Source organism: Danio rerio, chromosome 24, assembly GCF_052040795.2.
Source record: "Danio rerio strain M-AB ecotype USA chromosome 24, GRCz13ab, whole genome shotgun sequence".
NCBI lineage: Eukaryota > Metazoa > Chordata > Actinopteri > Cypriniformes > Danionidae > Danio > Danio rerio.
Genome location: NC_141044.1, coordinates 10,157,947 through 10,177,784, shown reverse-complemented (window position 1 = coordinate 10,177,784; position 19,838 = coordinate 10,157,947). Strand labels below are relative to the sequence as shown.

General features: G+C 35.9%; 1 protein-coding gene across 4 annotated transcripts; it reads right to left on the bottom strand.

Moving 5' to 3' along the window:
- Nucleotides 1–1,832: 1,832 nt before the first annotated feature.
- Nucleotides 1,833–14,361, bottom strand: cdv3 (carnitine deficiency-associated gene expressed in ventricle 3). 4 transcript variants are annotated; one of them, XM_087308183.1, is made up of 5 exons: nt 13,944–14,361; nt 10,083–10,159; nt 5,982–6,118; nt 5,722–5,887; nt 1,833–3,162 (listed from the first exon to the last, which is right to left on the bottom strand). In XM_087308183.1, the coding sequence occupies exons 1-5, from the start codon at nt 14,145–14,147 to the stop codon at nt 3,033–3,035; spliced, it is 714 nt and encodes a 237-aa protein (XP_087164309.1). In that variant the 5' UTR covers nt 14,148–14,361; the 3' UTR covers nt 1,833–3,032.
- Between the last annotated feature and the right edge of the window lie 5,477 nt (nt 14,362–19,838).

Genomic DNA, 19,838 nt, shown 5'->3' with positions numbered 1-19,838 from the left:
ACTTTAATTACCCGGATGATGCACTCATTCAGCTTGTTAAAAAGAAGTGTGGAATGATGGACACTTCACGCACTCAACGACCGCAGGTTTGCTCATGTAGCGGAAGGGGCGGAGCAATCGGGCGCACATGTTGGATAATTATTTATTTTGGATGGTGAAAGCAAAATTCTCCTACAAGAGTGATTGTAGCACCTCCCAATGGTGAATGCGGTTATACTCATGGCAGGTATTATTTGATAGTCTGGTCATTTATTTCACTAATTTGGCAAACGTCATCAGGGAAACGGTTTAAATTTCCACTTAGTAAAAAAAAAAACATTAGTACTCCATTTGGGACAACACTACATACATACTCTGTACATTCATACATAGTGTGCCATTTGAGACGCAGCTACTTATCCTAACATATTTCCTGTTTTACATTTTTAATTTCTATAGCTTCTGAGAATCCAAAAAGAGCCACATATTGATAATGTTATGATGGCTTTTTTAAAATTAAGTTATGATTGAATTGCCTCTTGTTAATAGTTTAATAACAAGCAGGACATGTTCATGGGCCAATGACATGACCACATTGAAATAGTCTATAACGTAGACCTCAAACTCAATTCCTGGAGGACCACAGCTCTACACAGTTTTGCTCAAACCTTATTCAAATCCAACTAATCATGGTGTTCATGCTGTGTATTTAGACTGTAAAAGATATGGATGTAGTATATTTGACGTCATCCATAGCTTGCTGAAGAGCGCAAATGAAGCACACGTAGGCGTGGCCAACTTGCCGTTTTGTTCGCACGTCATCCCACCAGGGGTGACCAAATAAGGGCAAAGAGGCGGAGCGTCAGTGGAGCTACAAACGCCAGGCAATCGAAATCGGATTTTCGATTAATTGCACAGCCCTATCCACAATCACTCAGTACCAAAAACTTAAAATCTCAGTACCAACTGGTATCCAATTCCAGTATCGAGACAAGTTTATAATCTACACTGAAACGTAACACCAGAAAACTAAATCACTCTGCTTTTTTTGTGGGTAAAGATTCTAGAGTAGTGTGGACGCCGGACATAACTAATGCCTAGTTCACACTACAGGATTTTAAAACCCGATTTGCAAGTTAGCAAGCTCGCCAACAGATCATGTGATGCATGGGTCACCAATCCTGGTCCCGGAGGGCCGGTGTCCCTGCAGGGTTTAGCTCCATCTTGCCTCATCACACCTGCTTGGATGTTTCAAGTATACCTAGTAAGTCCTTGATTAGCTTGTTCAGGTGTGTTTGATTAGGGTTGGAACTAAAATCTGCAGGACACCGGACCTCCAGGAACAAGTTTGGTGACCACTGATCTGATGGAATGAAAACCTGCGGGTCCTTGCCAATCAGCAGTCTGTAAGTGTGAACTACTAAACAAAGCATCAAAGAGGCTCGCCGACCCCTCACAGACAAAAGTCCAATATCTCGTACGCTCAATATTCCAGACAACAATATTCGTCTTGATCTCATGTGAGGTTAGATGTAGTGATGAGCTGAAGCCAATGAGAGAGCAAGTCATCAAGAGCTGAATAGACATTGTGTTCAGGAGTTAAACAGAAACGTCAGTCTGAAATGTCAGGAGCTCAACTCAGAACCCCACAGCACCTCAAATCGTTGGTAGCAGTTCGCTTGGTGTTTATAAATGAACAAGAACCACAATTTCAGCTTAAAATCTGCTTAAATGTTAAGCTGAAGTGCAAAAAAAGTCACCTAGATCTTGAAAGTAGGTTTTTCTTAGATGAATATCCCTATATCCAATGACTGCTGCACCTCTACAGGCCACACCAAAGCAGAAACATGATCTGAGATTAGAAAGTTTAAGCTTTAATAATGGTTTGTCAATCATCATGGAATCAAATAAAATGAGGAGAGATGAACAGATGAAAGGGTTAAAGGGACATTGTTAGAGATCATCCATTATTCGCAGTATGTCGACAAGCTAGCACAGAACTACATTCTCACAGAGGGATACGAAGATGGTTTTTTGAACTCCTCAGAGTGGTAGGATTTCATCAAGCAGGCATTCACCTGCAACACGACCAGGAATTGCCTTTGAGAACAATATCTTTTTTACGCATCTCTAAATATAAATATATTTCTCTCCCATTGCTTTCATATCTTTTTTTCCCCCACAGTAAGGCCACTTTAACAGGTAACTTTGAAGACTTTATCGCCTCTGTCGACAGATCTTGCATTAAGAGGAGTAGAGGAAGGAAAAAAAAAACAGGCGAATATTCAAGTTTAAGGTTGAACGTTGAGTTGCTCCTCTTTGGCTGGACTGGTGTTAATTTCTGCAGCCAATCAGAGCCCAGAACCTGGTCGACATGGTAACCACAGATATGTAACTGAGGTAGTCTCCCCTCTCTAGTGCCCAAAACCGAAAACTCCCAGCTTTCTGTCATCACAACGCAAGAATAAAAAAAATCCAATGGTTTGGGAACGATACTGATGTAGCAAAGAAAAAAAACTTTAGCAGTTTTTTTTTTTTTTTCTAATTCTCACCCAATGTCTTGAACTCCATTCTCAAAGTGGCTTTTCTCATTTTCTCAAGATTGGCTGATGTCCAGTGGCTCTGCCGGCCAACCAACCTCATGAGGAAATCCACCGTAATAAACATTTGGTGCCTTGTTCGTTTGATGCAGTGTCATTCGTCTTGGTGAACGGTGTTGTATATAAAGCAGATTTGGAAATTTCAGTCAGTTCCTGTTGCTGCAGCTTGTTTGAATGCAGTTGATAAGGGAGGGCCTTTATCCGCCGTGTCCGTGTGTGTGTGTGTTTGTGTTTGTATATGAGTGGACGACAATGGCTAAATGTGTGTGTGTAAAAAATATGTTCATGTGTAGATGCTTAACAGGGTGTGTTTGTGTGTGTGTGTATGTATGGGCACAGACGTCTCCAGCTCAGTCAGGACTGCATCAGGCAGCTGCAGGTCATTTTTTTTGCCCCCTGCGAGTCTTACTGTACCGTCGGCGGTAGGCTTGGGGGGGACGGGGGAGATGGCTATTACTTGTCCCCCAGGATGGCGTACTGATTATCTAACTGTAACTGCTGCATGGAGCCTGGACCTTCGCCTTCTCGGACCCGGCTCTTGTGCTTGACCACTTCGAAGGTTTTCTCCATCTCTCTGTCCCTACAGCAAAAAGCAATATTTGCATGATTGGATATGTAGGGATATATACATATATACAGTCAGGTCCATAAATATTGGGACATTGACACAATTCCAACATTTTTGGCTCTATACAACCAATAGAAACATGATGGATTTAAAATAAAACGAACAAGATGTGCTTTAACTGCAGACGGCCAGCTTTAATTTGAGAGTATTTACATCCAAATCATGTGAACGGTGTACGAATTACAACAGTGTACATATGCGCCTCCCACTTGTTAAGGGACCAAAAGTAATTAGACAGAATAATCATAAATCAAGAAGATAATATTGCCGAAACACTGCAAACTGTTGTAATTCCTACACAGTCCATCTGATTTGGATGCCAATATCCTCATATTAAAGCTGACAGTCTGCAGTAGAAGGTGCAGTAGGTGATCTTCCACAATGCTAACAGCTTAGCATAAATCTCTGAATCACACTCCCTCCCCTGCCGTCCAGAGGCACGACTCCTGAAACTTGAGCATGCGCACATTAAAGATGACAGCAGAACCCTCTCTCATGTGTTGAAAGTGACTAGGGCTTGTCCGGCGACGTGCAGGAATGACACTCATAACTAAGCCCAACTGACATGCTATTTCAGAGCGAATATTAGCATGGTAAACAATATAAGGAGAGCGTCACAGGTCGTAATATATAACCATCTTCACTTCGGTAAAGCTGGCTAGGCGAAATAGCGCTATTTACTTGTGATTTGTTGTTAAACTAAATAAATCTACATTATAGATGCTGTAAAAGGACCTTATGAAACTGAAAAGTCACAATCTTTTATCAGAAGATTTTAGTGGCTAAACAACACTTCTGTGCAGATATAACCCATTTGTAACAACATCTAACGTTACATCAGCTTTGCGTGAAGCTAAAATTGTTTTAAAACAGATCATTACCCGTCTAAAAGAAATCCTTCAGCCATGGTGTCATCCTTTCTCCAGTGTGCAAAGATAACTCGAATATTGACAACGTTTACAGGGCCATCAGTAATCAAATGATTTGCTTTAATCTAATTAGTCATTGCGTCAACGCGTTATCCGCATTTTCTCCGGACTTTCATGCAATTTTGGGCGTACTATTTTTGTAATTTGTCGACATTAACTGCAGTTTGGCACTTTCACTTTCATTCACGAATATTTTAAGCACACCCTCCGTTACAAACGAAATATTGGATGCATATTTCAACTAAATATACTTAATTCTTTTATCTTTTTTTTAACATTTTCACACAGACCTGCATTAAAAACTAAATCATGATAAAATGGCACATCCAAAGAAATTCATTTTACAATTTACTGATCTATTTTCTAATCGTCTTTTTGTCTGAGGCTGAGTATCAATTCAAATGTCAGTTAGAGTTTAATTCACAAGTTTCTAGATCTCTTTGATTCATACCTGCCAACACACGCTTCATCTTCATCAACTATCCCCCCTCCCTCCCCCGCTCTTCACTTCGCAGATTTTATGATCCTAATGGTGGCAGGTATGCTTTGATTCTAGACTAAGTGAATATAGATTCAAATTACAAGTATTATTGCTTATTCTAAAAGTGACCTGTGAACACTTTATTTTTGTTTAGTGGATACATTAATGTTTACTTCGGATGCAGGAAATAACCAACATTTTAAATTCAGCATGTTAATACAGGATGCCCGTGGAGTTTTAAAAAGTATTAAAGTTGATAAATCAATTATGAGAAAATGAAGGCCCTTATTAAAAAGTCTTAAGTCGTGCTTTTGTGAGGTCTTAAATTTTGTTCTAGCAATGTCCAAAGTGTTTGACTCCAAAAAAAGCATAAATATATTTATTTTCCTCGATACAAGCGATTGGTTCAGGCAAGATCCTCTGTGATGTCATGTAATTTACGACATAAGTGGGAAGGGCATGTGATGCAGCGAAACCATAGAGCGAAACAGACAGCTAAATGGGAAAATGTAAGTTTGCGTACTCCTGGTTGGAGAAAGATGAGTTCAAACAGTTTCTGAAGTGTCGGCGAAAACAACGGTGTTATTTATTCTTTCAAGCTTTGTTTTTTCTGAGCTTATCTGAGTTCTGTTGTGTGGTTGTGTTCCATTGATTTATTAAACTACAAGTGTTTATTAACTGTTCATTAAAAAATTAGAACTTAAAGTGGTGATGAGGTCTTAAAATATTCTGAGAAGCTCTTAAAAAGGTTTTGAATTACATTTAGGATTCCTGCATATACCCTGTAATAAAGCTATGATAGATTTTCATTTGTACTTTTATAAATGTACATTTTAGTTCATGCGATTAACACAAATTGAGGAAATGGCTTTTCTACTTTTTAATCTGATATGCATTATTAAATATTAAAACATATTTTTATCATTTAAGTCAACAATAACAACATTTTTGGCATCTCACACGCAAATATGTATGCTGTGCAGAGTACAAACTTTGCAGAAAATGAAAGCAAAGCCATTCCTAACATATTCTTTTGGATGAAAAAGGAAGCACATTTCAGATATATACAAGCAATAAAGATTAAACAGCCCATTGACGTCTTACTTGCGAGTCTCCACATGTCTGGCAGTGGACAGGAGAGAAGGAAACTGGGCGTCACTGAAGATCTCTGGAGGCCCTTGAGCTGGGGCTTTCTTAGTAGTGGTTAGCCGGGCCCCAGGGGGACGATATACACCAGGTGCTTTGGGCTCAGGAACTTCAACTTCCTCAACTAATAGGAAATGAGAAAGAAAAGTGTTCAATGTGTTGAAGAGTTCAACTAACACAAACACTTCTAGCTTTTGAAAACACTTTTAAAGACTCACCCGGAGCTGAAGCAGCTGAAGGAGGAGCCCCCCCTGATTTATTCCAGGGTCCAGACATTTTATCACTGGTGACCAAGATGATCTCGCCATCCTCACCCACTTCCTCCTTCTCGTACTCTTCCTCCTCCTTCTCATCACTGTCAGACACAAAGATAAACACAACAATGAGTCTCATTCACTAATAATTGCCATACCCATCTACCATCCAGTATTTTCCATGGATTCTCACATATTTTACCATTCTATGCCGCCATCATCCCGTTAAAGTATTTTCCATTATTTATCCCATACTTTTAATATTTCAATGAAGGGTGGATATAAACATTCAATTCAATTCAGTTCAATTCAGCTTTATTTGTATAGCGCTTTTACAATGTAGATTGTGTCAAAACAGCTTCACATAAATGGTCATAGTAACTGGATCAGTGTAGTTCAGTTTTTAGTGTATAATAGTTCAGTTCAGTTTAGCTCAGTTCAGTGTGGTTTAAAATCATTACTGAGAGTCCAAACACTGAAGAGCAAATTCATAGATGCATAGCTTTACAGATCCTGAACCATGCAAGCCAGTGGCTACTGCGGAGAGGGAAAAAACCTTCACCAATAGGAGAGTGAAGAAAAAAAAAAAACCTTGAGAGAACCAGACTCAGTTCGACACGACTATTTTCATCAAAGAACTGATACGCATAGTACCGCCCAACCACCAGGGGACACCACTTGCTAATAAATGTGAAACTATGCTTTCATTTTACTTATGCTGCGTCCGAAATCATATACTTACATGCTATATAGTACACTAAAACAGTATTTTTATATGATTTATACTTCTGCGTCAAGCGCAAGCTCCGGCACAGCCTGCGAGTTGACGTATAGCTGTATGGTTGACACAAATCTCTCAAAAAAATGTAACTACACATTGCAACAATGTTTATCGCAAGCTCTTTGATTGGTAGCGCTGACAAGTGTGGGGAGGACCAAGAGCCACGTGAACCTGTTGGAGTGAGAGTTTACAAGTGTGGGATCCCATGAAGGAATTCCAGATGGAAAGTTTTGTTCTTTGTTTACCTCATGGTTAAAGTTGTTGCGCGCCCGCCGTTTAAACTACTTCTACAATAAGATAGCATTCAGAAAAAACAAAACACCAGCAAAGAAACTCGACATAGAGGAACATAAACCCCTCACTGCCAGCTAGCATTTCGGAAGTGTTATTGCAGAGCAACACAAACAGTGCGCAGAAGTATAAATGCACGACAACACGCAAGGTATGCGCCATGGGTTGTGCTGATGACTTCACTGCAGAAGTATAAACCAGGCTTTTATGAGTAAAAATGAGGCAAAAAAAGAAAAGTTGACTCTAAATGACGTGTTTAAGGAAGAATGGACAACCAAATACTTCACCAATATCGGAAAAAAAGCAGTACTAATATGAAGTATTGTGGTTTTGAAAGATAACAACCTCAAGCATCATTTTTGGAAATTAAATTCTCACTATATGTGACACTATTAACTATTAAGTTATTAATGAAAGATTTGGCATGTGGCCCTTCACTTGGTTTGCAGAACTTGACGTTACCCCCCTGGTCTAAAAAGTTTGCCCACCTCTATTACAGAACTTATTTTTTCTAATGATCGAGTAGTAAATTCAAATGCAGTACTCGAGTAGTAGGCTATTTTGAACGCAGCCTTAGACTTGAAAACACTAAATATAAAAACGGAGGAATTCACTTCCTTTACATTACATGTGCCTTAATTTTCAAATTTCAATGTTGACAGGTATGATAACCGTTTATGTTTGTGCTTATAAGCACTTTTAATTTCTCACAAAACACTTTACGGCTAACTCACAAATCATGCGTTCTTGCATGAGCTTGTTCTTAAACTTGTTTTTTGTTAGTGAATATGGAGTCTTCCGAATGAGCGCTAGCTCGCACGAGGTCAGCAATTTACATAATACATCCCCAAACAAGCTTCATATACAAATGCATTTTGCAAAAAGCGACTTAAAAGACAATTATGGCACAGAAAAAAAGGTACTTCAACAATAATTATGAACATACATGATTATTGCGAACATACTTGTGGTACAAGATGTCTTTGAATTTCTACATTTGTATACAATAAATTCTAGGTAGGTCGAAAATGTTTTTTATCAATCATGATTTCCACGTAAAACCTCTGTACACACATTTTGCACAAAGATTTGTGCGTGCGCATGTTACTGCATGAGGGCCATTGTGTTCTTTAACAGGAATGAGCTGTAATGTGGCAAAGCTCAAATCAGTTCAGAGTGACTGAAATACTGATGTATGAGCAAGCTGAAAATCAAGGTCAAAATGTAGCTGCTGAAAACAGGCTTTTCCATCAGTACAATGGATTTACTATGCCATTAGCATTTTATACATCTACAGATGTACGAAAAATCTAAATAAAGTCAGTATTATTACAATATAAGTTGGCATGCTTTGTTTGTTATCGAATTAAACACTTGTACAAGAGTGACACTTGTAAACACTTGCTCCATCGGGCTCACAGCTGTCAGCACCGCCCACACTCGTCGCTGCTACCAAACGGATCAATCACAGAGCTTGTGCTACACATCGTTACGACATGTAGCTAAATTTTTTGAGAGTTGCGACCGCGCGAAAGCGCAGAAGTATAAATCAGCTAGAACACGGATGAACTCATGAGTTGCATGCGTGCAAATAGTGGTTTCCATCCAAAGATGTAAACGTTAGGCCTGCGATATCTATTTTTGTTGTACGATGTATTGCACCAAAATATATTGCAATAAACGATACTATTGTCATTTTAACACTAGTTTATGCTACTCATTATATAATGCCAGGATGACAATACAATATCACGATGCAAGTAAGCTCTTCCAAAGAACACATTATATTTTATTCTTAAGATTATTTCATTTAATTATAGTGATTTTAACAATTTAATAATCAGGCATTGGATCAGAATGTAAAACCGCATATCCTAAACAAATAATTAATAATACATGTTTATTTTAAAAAAGTGCAAGGAAAAAAAGTTACTGAGGCTGCGATATCTGCTACGATATCGGTTTTCAGTTGTCAGACACCCATATGAAAATATACTATAGTAGTTTATAGTAAATACTAGTGTTTTTTTTAACCATACGGATACTGACACCTTCAATAGAGATAGAGAGGCTGCACAAACAGCTATAATATTGCTAGAAATTGGCTTTTATGTATGGGCGATATATATTGCATCACCAAAAATGATTTGAGGTCATGCCCACGTGTTGTGTGACAAGTCGATATATTGATTATTGTGACAAGCCTACTAAATGTGCACACAAAAATTGGAATATCACATAAAAATGATAATAAAGCATTGTTTCCATCAAATAAGTTAAAGAAAACAAAATTGTCTCTTACTTAAAACTGGCACAAAATATTAAATGTGTCGTGATAGAAGCAGTCACTATGGGCCTTTTTTGTTATATAATTAATTTGTTGTCCTTTAGAAGATGAAACGCAATGAAAGCCTGGTGGACTTTAGAGGTGTGAGCGTGCTCTTTGGGAATGCTGCTGACGTTCAAGACAATTCTGGCAGGTAAGAAATACCTAATTATTTTGATGACAGACTTTAGAATGACCAAAACGACATTTCAAATGATGTTCAATGTAGTCGGTACACTAGTTTGTCCAGTAATGCCATCTCATCATGCCCATTTTTATCACATGATCTGTTAAAACTAAATCACACGACTTGTGCTAATTTGTTAAATTTGTTAAATTCATGCAATTTTTTTGCTACAGTTGTGCACATACATTTATCAATAAAACATGCAGGGTTCCATACAATTCCTTCATGTCATCCCAACCCAAATCGATAAAGAAAACTTAATGGTTTAAACAAATTTAAGTGGATTGAAGAAAAATCAGTTGCCTTTTTTCAAACAATTTGAATGTTATTTTAATTTATATGAAATTACTTGAACTTAAGAAAATCTAAACTTAGTTCCTGCATTGTTCAAAGCAAAACCAAATGATCATGGGTTTTTCAATTGTAAAAAAAATAAGTGCATTTTAAATGTTTAAATGAACTTCATGATGTGCTTCACACCTCATTTGCATGGCCTGGAGTCTGAGTCCGGTGTAGTCCACTTCCTTCTGCTCAAATTCCTTCCATTCCTCATCCTCCTGGAAAGAGAGTTTGACAAAAAAAGAACACAGAAACTAATGAAACTACACAAAAACTTATGAAACTAAGTTATTAAACTCTTCATAATATAACAAACCGTGTGCTTGGGTTGCTGGCGCAAAAACAATACATCTGAATAAAACTATTTTTAAATGACTTGTATTTGAATGACTGTTTTTCAATGACTTGTGGTTAATACCAATAATCCATTGATGAAGATAGGGGGAGTAGCAGCATGTGACAAAATGGCACATTCAAATCACAGTCCTTGTTACAAAAAAAGAAGTTTACATATGATGGACACTTCTCCCATAACAGTCTATGAAGGATGAGAGAGCTCTTGGATTTATTCTAAAAATGTCTTTATTTGTGTTCTGAAGATGAAAGATGGTCACAGGGGATTGGATCATTTTTGGGTGAGCCAACCATTTAATTGAACCTTAACTTCTCTATTGTGATCTTACTGATTCTAAATTAGGCCACATACATAGTATATCAGAGTGTTTATAAAGCCCTTCGAAGGAAGATTCTGTTTACTTTAAAGGGGTTCATTCTCATTCTGTTGCAGCCATATTTTAACTCAAAAGCCAATCAACTAGAACATGAGCCATCTTTACACTAAACCACACACAAGCAAGCAAAAATGTACACTAATATTTTTTTCTAATAATAATTATTCTTATAATTTAGTTTGTAAGACACATCTTTTGAAAACGTAAATGTTCAAGTCAGCCCATTCCATCAAGCATGTTTACAAACCCTTTTAAAAGTATTTAAAAGTATGACATGAAGGAATAAGTGAGATGTACTTAAAAAAAACAATCACAGTATGTTCTGTTATTTATGAACATACTAAAGCAGCTAATTAAGCTTTTTTGGGGGGATAATATTAAATACAGAACAAGATGTGCTAAAGCAGGCTGAAAATAAACTTTGCAGGACAGTGGGTCTAAAAGCGCAGAGAGTCCAAGACCTTTGAAATAGTAAATGCGATGACACATTATAATGGTATTTCTGTTTAATTCATACTGGATGCTAAAGGGTGCCCTTGTGCATAAACTCATCAAAAGGACTGCAGCACTATTTTGCCATCCGCTTGTTAAGTGTGCAGTCACAAGAATTGGCATCTGGGTCCAAGCGCCTTATAAAACTGTACGAGGAGACTCAACAAATTGTAATAATGAACATTTACAAAGCGCTGTAATACTTTCGAAAATCTCGACCGCAATATATGTATATACCCTTGCCTAATATCCGATGGCCAGAAAGTGATTAATTTTGTTTAAATTGTAAAATATTGGTGTTTTTGATGCAGAATGTCCAAAGACTGTTGGGTGCACAATGATATTCAATTACATTCAATTTAATGTGAGATATGACTAAAAAGTGGTCATAAACGAGTATCTTCTCAAATCGAATGAGTAGCGGCTCGGACCTGGAAGCAGTATTCCATACGTCACGACTTAACAAGCGGAGAGGCACATTTTGGCAAGCAAATTATGGAATGGCACACACAAGTGTTCTAAAAATTTTTTTAAAAATTTATACAAAGATGTTAAAGATGATTGTTGGACCTGGGGCTAGTACCATAAAGCCCGATTAGCTGACTAGCTAGTCAGGTTTCAGTTTAGTTTGCACCAACTTTGGGTTTTACGTACCATGAAGGTAACTCAGCTCAGTTGCCCCATAATACCATAACAACAAGGAGTGAATAAAGTCGAGCTGCTGTTACCTAAAAACCCAATGTTGGTGCAAACTAAACAAACCAAAAATCCTTTAAGGCAAGTCATCAAAGTTTTCAAAACTGTTTGCCAAGCTTACGATTACATTACATACTTGAAATCACCAATAAAACTAAACATCTGTCTCTTAAGTTTCAATTCTAAACGTTTAAATCAAACAAAATCATCATTATTTCAGGTTGTCGAAGCTAATTCACGGTTGCAAGGAACAAGATCACGACACCAACCTCATTTATGGCATGTTACATATTATCATCCTCTAAGTAATGCTCCATCAGATCGCACTGGTCTTCAAATGTAATTCACAACTTGGGGCAACTCTTTGTTTACTAGTTTGTGGGGCGTTTGAGTAGCTGCTGTCATGTCCCGTTTGACAGGACAGACTGTACCCGCGTTCATTTCATACAAATTACAAAACAATTGGTTCATGTAAAATTACAGATTTCATGCTTTATTTGTATATCTTTATGTCTGTGAAGCAAGTATTCGCCACCATTCAAGAGCGTTTGTTCTCCACATAAACTGGTGTTTAAACACACGTCTGGTTCCAGCTTCTCCCCTGGAGAAATGTCAGTCTATAGCAGCTGATGATTAGTTCCTGTACTGGTAGGCGGGGCTTCATTTGTCAGGAGTTAGGGGCCTGTCAGTTCATCATATTTCAGTCGCAACAGATATAATCTCAGTATTGGTAGTACATTTGTTAAATGAAATGCATTTTTTTTATTTACAATAGAAGTGAATGTATAAGAGCAGATTTTGCCATGCAATTGATAAAGAGAAGGCAAATAAATGTGGGAAGGGTTTTAATAGATTAAATGATTTGGCAGGTTTTGTATGCATCACTATGATCACTCTGACTTATGAACACTAAAAAAAAAGATATAGTGAAATTTCCATTGTATGCTAACTTTAAAGATGGCATTGTGATATTGTAGCAGGTCACAATATTGAGGTAAAGTTGGTTTTATATTTGTATATTCTTACTTTTACCTTTTCTTTATATAATATCTAGGGATGCACGATATATTGGTGGCCATATCGATATCGGCGCATTCCCAATAATATCAGAAAAATAATATTTACGAATTCTATTAAGGTAAATCATATCAGCAGTCAATGACTATCAAAATACAACACTGTTCACGGTCAAATGAATAGTGGTACTGTTGTATTGAAGACATATTTACATGGGATTTAAGACTGAATATTCAAAGTATTTAGTATTTATGTGTGAATTTAAAACCAACTTTACCTTAATTGTCACAACACACACCAACTGTTCTGCAACACAAAAGTACTTTTTCCTTTACAACAATGGTTTTAAGGCATATTATACATCTGTAAGTTGGGGTACAGCACAATTTATTTAAATAGTTTCACCATAGCATTAAATACAAAGTTCAAAGCTGAATAGGGACGTCGGTGTGAAATCGGAATTAACAAGTAGCTTTTCTGTGCTCTCTGTCATAAGAAACTAGCAAACGGTGCCGTTGAAGGACACAGTTACAGCAGCAGTTATAAAAGCCCCGCAGACTGACAGAAGATTAATGCCCCATGAAATAAATGTCAGTATGATGTCATATCACCCAATATACGTCACTACAGGCACGACCGAACGCGAGTTCTCTTTAGGGGACAGTTCACCCATAAATGTCTATTTTCTCATCATTTAAACATTTACGTTGTTCCAGCAAAATCCACTGATAGAGTAAAAGCATTTTATTAGAAAAAAAAGCATGAAGGTGCGTAAATAACGATGACAGAACACGCTTTTATGAACAGAACTGTCTATTTTAGCGACGTAGCAGCTGTCAGAAACAAAAGGATGATAGCTAGACACTAATTTTCTCTTTATTCAACACGTTAACATTTTGTTAGTGTTGTTTTTTGGCCTTTACATAACCGAGTGAACTGTTTATAACTGCTGTACGTTGTATAACGTCCACGAGCCCTTAGTACCAACAAATGCTGCCTACTTAGGGAGCTCGTTAGTTTTCGTAACACAGCCCGTGTGTGTTGTTTGACTGTGCCTTAACATTACCTTCTCCATCTGCGCGTCTTGATTCTCACTCTTCGTCGACTTCTCCTTCTCCTTTTTCATCTTTTTCACCGGCATTGCTGCTGCTGCTGCTGCTCCGGTCACCTGCTCCTTTCCCTTTCCCTTCTCCTTCTTTTTCTTCTTGTCGCGTTTGGCGAAGAAGTCATCCAGACTCTTCTCCACGCCGGCCGGAGCCACATCCGCCATCTTCTCCCCAAATATCCTCAACTATACACTAAAAAAAGCTTAGAAATGATCAGATCAGCGTCTGAAACGACAACAAATGAGCCCTTGGGTGAGTGTCTGCCAGGTAATCCGCGTGTTTCATGTGTGTATCCGCAGGTTAAAGGTGTTCTGAGAGCAGCATGACACACTCAGCAGCTGAAAGTGTGACACACACTCGCCCAATGCACCGGATAGTGTTGCTTTCGAGCTGACCCGGATGGGAAAGCAGCTTTTGGGACTGACAGCTCTACCGCCCAATCGCTGAACGACAAAGTTACTTTTCGACCAATCACATCGAAGGGTGTAAATTTTCTGCACAGTGATTTTACCATATTGTGCAACAATTTTGTTGTTGATTTCGGTGTTTATAATACGACACTTGTTGAGTAACAAATTAAACGTATTTCAGCTGATATTTTTAGAAAAGCATTGCCATTACAAAAGCTAACTCATATTAATTATAAGGTTGTATAAGATATAGTTGATTAAATATTTTGGAAATAATAACTTCCTGTTCTACTGTGTAACTAACTGGAAAAGCTTTTAATGTAATTAAATCATTTTGTAACATAATCCGAATTTTAAATAGCATTTTTTTTTTAAGTTTTAGCATTGTATTGATTTTTTGTTGTCAAAACATCATTGACTTTCACTTTTATTACCCAGTTATTAAAATGTAATTACAATGTAAGTTGCTTTTGTTACAATTGTGAGTTCACGTGTGATTATTATTAATATTATTACTGTGATGAATAATTATAATGAAGTGTGCAAGTCAAATTTAATACAGTTTTGCAAAAATCATATTATGAACAGGAAAAGAAAATGTTCCATTCCAAAGAGTGGAAAGAGATCAGAACCAGTACTCAGCTACGTCCAAACAAAATTCTGATTGATGAAACATATGAAAAATAGCAATATACCTTTGTTTAACCGTTTTAAAACTAAAGTTAGGTTGTATTTAATATTTACATTTCTCTTTGAAAATGTGATTGCAGCTTTATTTTATGTTTGTACAGCCTATTTTGGACAACGTTTGTCACTATCCCAAATTCAGCTAATAATTTAATATTATAGACTCATTTTGTTTATGATCATTGATATTGATTATTACTTTTAAGAACTAAGATATGTTGGAACTATGGGATGATGATCGTTTTCAAGGTATGTTAAAAAAAAAACATTAAATTATATTAAAAAGCTCTACCAGTTCCAGTTACATGGCAGAACAGGAAGTTATTATTTCCAAAATATTTAATCAACTACATTCATGTTTGTTTCCTTCGGAAAAGGGGCCCAACAACCTTATAATGGATATGGGGTAGCTTTTGTAATGGCAATACTTTTCTAAAAATATTAGCTGAAATAAGTTTAATTTGTTACTCAACAAGTGTCCTATTTGAAACAAAAATTATGTTAAAAAAAAAAAAAACGTAAATAAAAAATCGTACTTTTATCTTAGGAACGGTATAGCATGGCAGACAATTTTGAGGGTTATAAACCTTTTTCAATAATTAATAATTTAATTAAACGCATTTCACCTGATATTTTTAGAAAAGCATTGCCAATACAAAAGCTACCCCATATCAACTGTAAGGTTGTCTTGCGTAGGGCCCCTTTTCAGAAGGAAACAAACAAGAATATAGTCGATTAAATATCTTGGAAACAATAACTTCCTGTTCTGCCAGAACTGGTAGAGCTTTTTAATATAATATAATCTTTTTTTAACATAATCCAAAATTTTAAAAAGTCATTTTCTTTTTTCAGTTGTCAAAACATCAATGATTTCCACTTCTTATTACCTTGTAATTTAAAAAAAAATGGGCACAATGTAAGTTGCTTTTGTTACAATTGTTGTGAGTTCACGTGTCTTATTATTGTGATCTATTTGTATAATGAAATGTGCTAGTCAAAATAACACAGTTTTGCAAAAATCACATTATGAACAGGAAATAGTTCCATTCCAAAGAGCAGAAAATAGATCAGAATCAGTACTCGGCTACATCCAAACAAAATTCTGATTGGCAAAACATATGAAAAATAGCAATTTACCTTTTTTAACCGTTTTTGAACTAATGTTAGTTGTATTTAATATGTATACATTTGTTTTTGAAATTATGATTGCAGCTGTATTCTGTTTGTACAACCCATTTTGAACAACGTTTGTCACTATCTCAAATTCAGCTAATAATTTAATATTATAAACTCATTTTGAGTATGTTGATCATTGATATTGATTATTACTTTTAAGAATTAAGAATTGAAACTAGGCATGGGACGATATTTGTTTTCAAGGTATACCACGGTTTGGAAAAGTTTTAAAACTTTCAAAATTTTCTGCCATACTATACTGTGCCTGAGGTGTATGTAAGATTCTTTTATTTATTTATTTATTTTTATTTAAATGTTTTTTTCAGTGGTGGTCTCTTTCTGCTATATCGTTCCTAAAGTATGTGTAAGATTTTTTTTTTATGTTTTTTTTTTATTTCATGACAACAGTATCTCCAGCAGAAAAGATATCCAAAGATGGCGTTTTAAATTGTTTTAAAAAGAATCTGTGTTTTTGAAACAAAAGAAGACAGCAGAAGTCAATAACTCATATTTAGCCAGACATGTTTACTGTTCCAAAATATTTTTAATGTTTCTCAAAATAAAATATATTCTGTTCAAAGGGGGAAATGTTTTTTTTGTTTGTTTGTTTTTTTACCCTAACATTTAAAAAGAACATTTTAGAGCAGTAATCATTATACCATAAAACTGTGATATTTATATCCAAGGTTATCATACCATCAGAATCTTATACCGGTCTATGCCTGCTAGTGCATTTCATAAAAATTTCAAACTGTTTTTGTAAAGAAATCCTACATTGTTATACATTCAAACTACAATTATTTAACAAGAAATACAGATGCTGATTAATGATGAATCTTTTGTTAAATCCCTCATTTGTAAGATTTTGTTTAAAAGTGTCTCCTAAATGACTATATGATGATAAATGTCAATGCAAGTTAATAATTAGTATGTGATTACTCAGTAAAAAAATATTTGTAAATTAGCATTTAGCAATTAGCATTAGCAAATTTCTGTATTTTGTGGTTTATTTTTTCCCTTTTCATTTTTGTTTTGATCTTTCTTGCAACACATTTTTTTAAAGTGACTTTTGTTTAACATTTTAATAGTTTAAAATAATATAATGTCTCGATTAATGTTGTAAATTACAGTACAAAAACCTTGTACTAAGCTACTACAGTTTCTGTTATTTTACAGAATTATTTCTCTAAATTGTATTCTTATACATAATATTATTTCAAACTACTAAACTGTTTTTATACTGCAAAGTTGAATTTTCAACATCAAAAGTCGACAGAGCAGAGATCGGGATCTCATAATGAAATCATAAGCATAAATAAATGAAAAACACTTATGAATCACAAAATATGAAACTGATGGTACTGTCTGTCTTGATGATCGATGACAAAAGTGGTCTGCTGTCATTCAGGTTCAGCTCTTAATTACTAAAGTTATGATAGTTTACCGTTTGATCTGGCAAACAGTAGCAGTATGTTGGTTACACACTTAGCAATTGCAGGTTGTTTTGAACAAGGTGTAAATCAGTCAGTGTTGGTCAAATTGGTCACAGAACATTAAACAATCCCAACTGCATTTGGTATCACTTCATTTTGATGTTCCCTTTAACACATTTTGTTGATTGTAAGTTACATTGCAACTATATGCTATCTTATTCTCAGTAGAGTATTAGTGGACTGTAAGGTATAGTGTAAGTTGAAATGTAGGGCGAGGCAGTGGCGAAGTAGGTAGTGCTGTCGCATCACAGCAAGTAGGTCGCTGGTTTCTGTGTGGAGTTTGCATGTTCTCCCTGCGTTTGCGTGGGTTTCCTCCAGGTGCTCCGGTTTCCCCCACAATCCAAAGACATGCAGTACAGGTAAATTTGGTAGGTTAAATTGTCTGTAGTGTATGAGTGTGTGTGTGAATGTTTCCCAGAGATGGGTTGCGGCTGGAAGGGCATCCGCTGCGTAAAAACTTGCTGGATAAGTTGGTGGTTCATTCCGCTGTGGCGACCCCGGATTAATAAAGGGACTAAGCCAACAAGAAAATGAATGAATGAATGAAGTTGAAATGTACTTGCAAAAATTATAGTCAGGACAATTGGTTGAGCACGCTCAGCAGATATTAAGCAGCATACTCTAATGAGAATTAATTGTTGTAATGTAAATTACAGTCAACAAAATGTGCAATAGGGACTATCAAAACAAAGTGATACCCTCCATTCTGCTTCTGTTCCATAAAACCTGCTCTTTTTGAATGGAGCACAATTAGACACTGGAATGTGGTATAGCATGTTTTATAGCTAAATTGCTCTAACTATGTCAAAACTTGAAAAAAAAAAAGATTATAACATCCAAATGGATCCTAGCATGCAGACAAGTGTTTATAAAAGGGTTTATAAAAGACTACAAACATCTGCCGCCTTTTGAGAATGACTGAATGAACTGAATGTCCTAGTTGTGTGTCACACTGAACAGCTTGTGAATAGAAAAAGCTTCATTCAGCATATAGAGTGAACAGGGCAGATTCCAGAAACTTTTGACCCATTTAAATCAGTAGGAAAACATGGGCATTTAAACTCAACTTCGCTTTTTTTAAACAGATTTTTCTTTAAAGGGGTGGTCTACTACGATATTATATTTAAAACTTTAGTTGATGCGTAATGTAGCTGTGTGAACATAAACAACATCTTTGAATGTAACACGCTCAAAGTTAAATGCAAGGGAGACATTGGCTTTTACAGAATTAGCTTAGCAAAGCCTACAGCGAAAATAATTTGGGGACAACAAAAAAAATACATCCGGGCTAGTGAGATCACATGGGGCTTCATCTCATTCATCTCGCACACATACCCAACGCAGCAATGGTTCATGGCCAGAGGTGCTGTAATGTTAAAGGGTAAATGAAGCACTCGGTCAAGTTTACCTTATTTTGTACATTGGATTCCACTTTAATGAAAATATATTTAATAACTTTGATAAATGTAACCATTTAGAAGAAAACAGCATGTTTTACTATAGATTTAGACCTAGGGCACCGACATCTTGGAATGTCGCTGTGTCTGACGTCACATGGTTGGTTCTGTTCCCTCCACTGAACAGATACTGTACAGTGGAAGTAAAAGAGACTGTAAAGTTTAAAATCTAGGTCTAGGTCTAAAATCTATAGTAAAACATGCCGTTTTCTTCTAAACGGTTACATTAATCGAGTTTGTTTAATATACTTTCATTAAAGTGGAATCTAATGTACAAAATAAGGTAAACCTGACTGAGTGCTACATTTTCCCTTTAAAGCAGTGAAAGCCTAAATGCTGTCCAAATGCTGCTATTTTCACATAGCATGTTTTGTTTCTGTATTTGGGCTTCCATAGGACACGACACAAAGAAAAATAGTTTACAGTTTAATTTTAATTATGTTGCAGAGAATTATATATATATATATATATATATATATATATATATATATATATATATATATATATATATATATATATATATATATGTATATATATATATATATATATATATATATATATATATATATATATATATATGTATATATATATATATATATATATATATATATATATATATATATATATATATA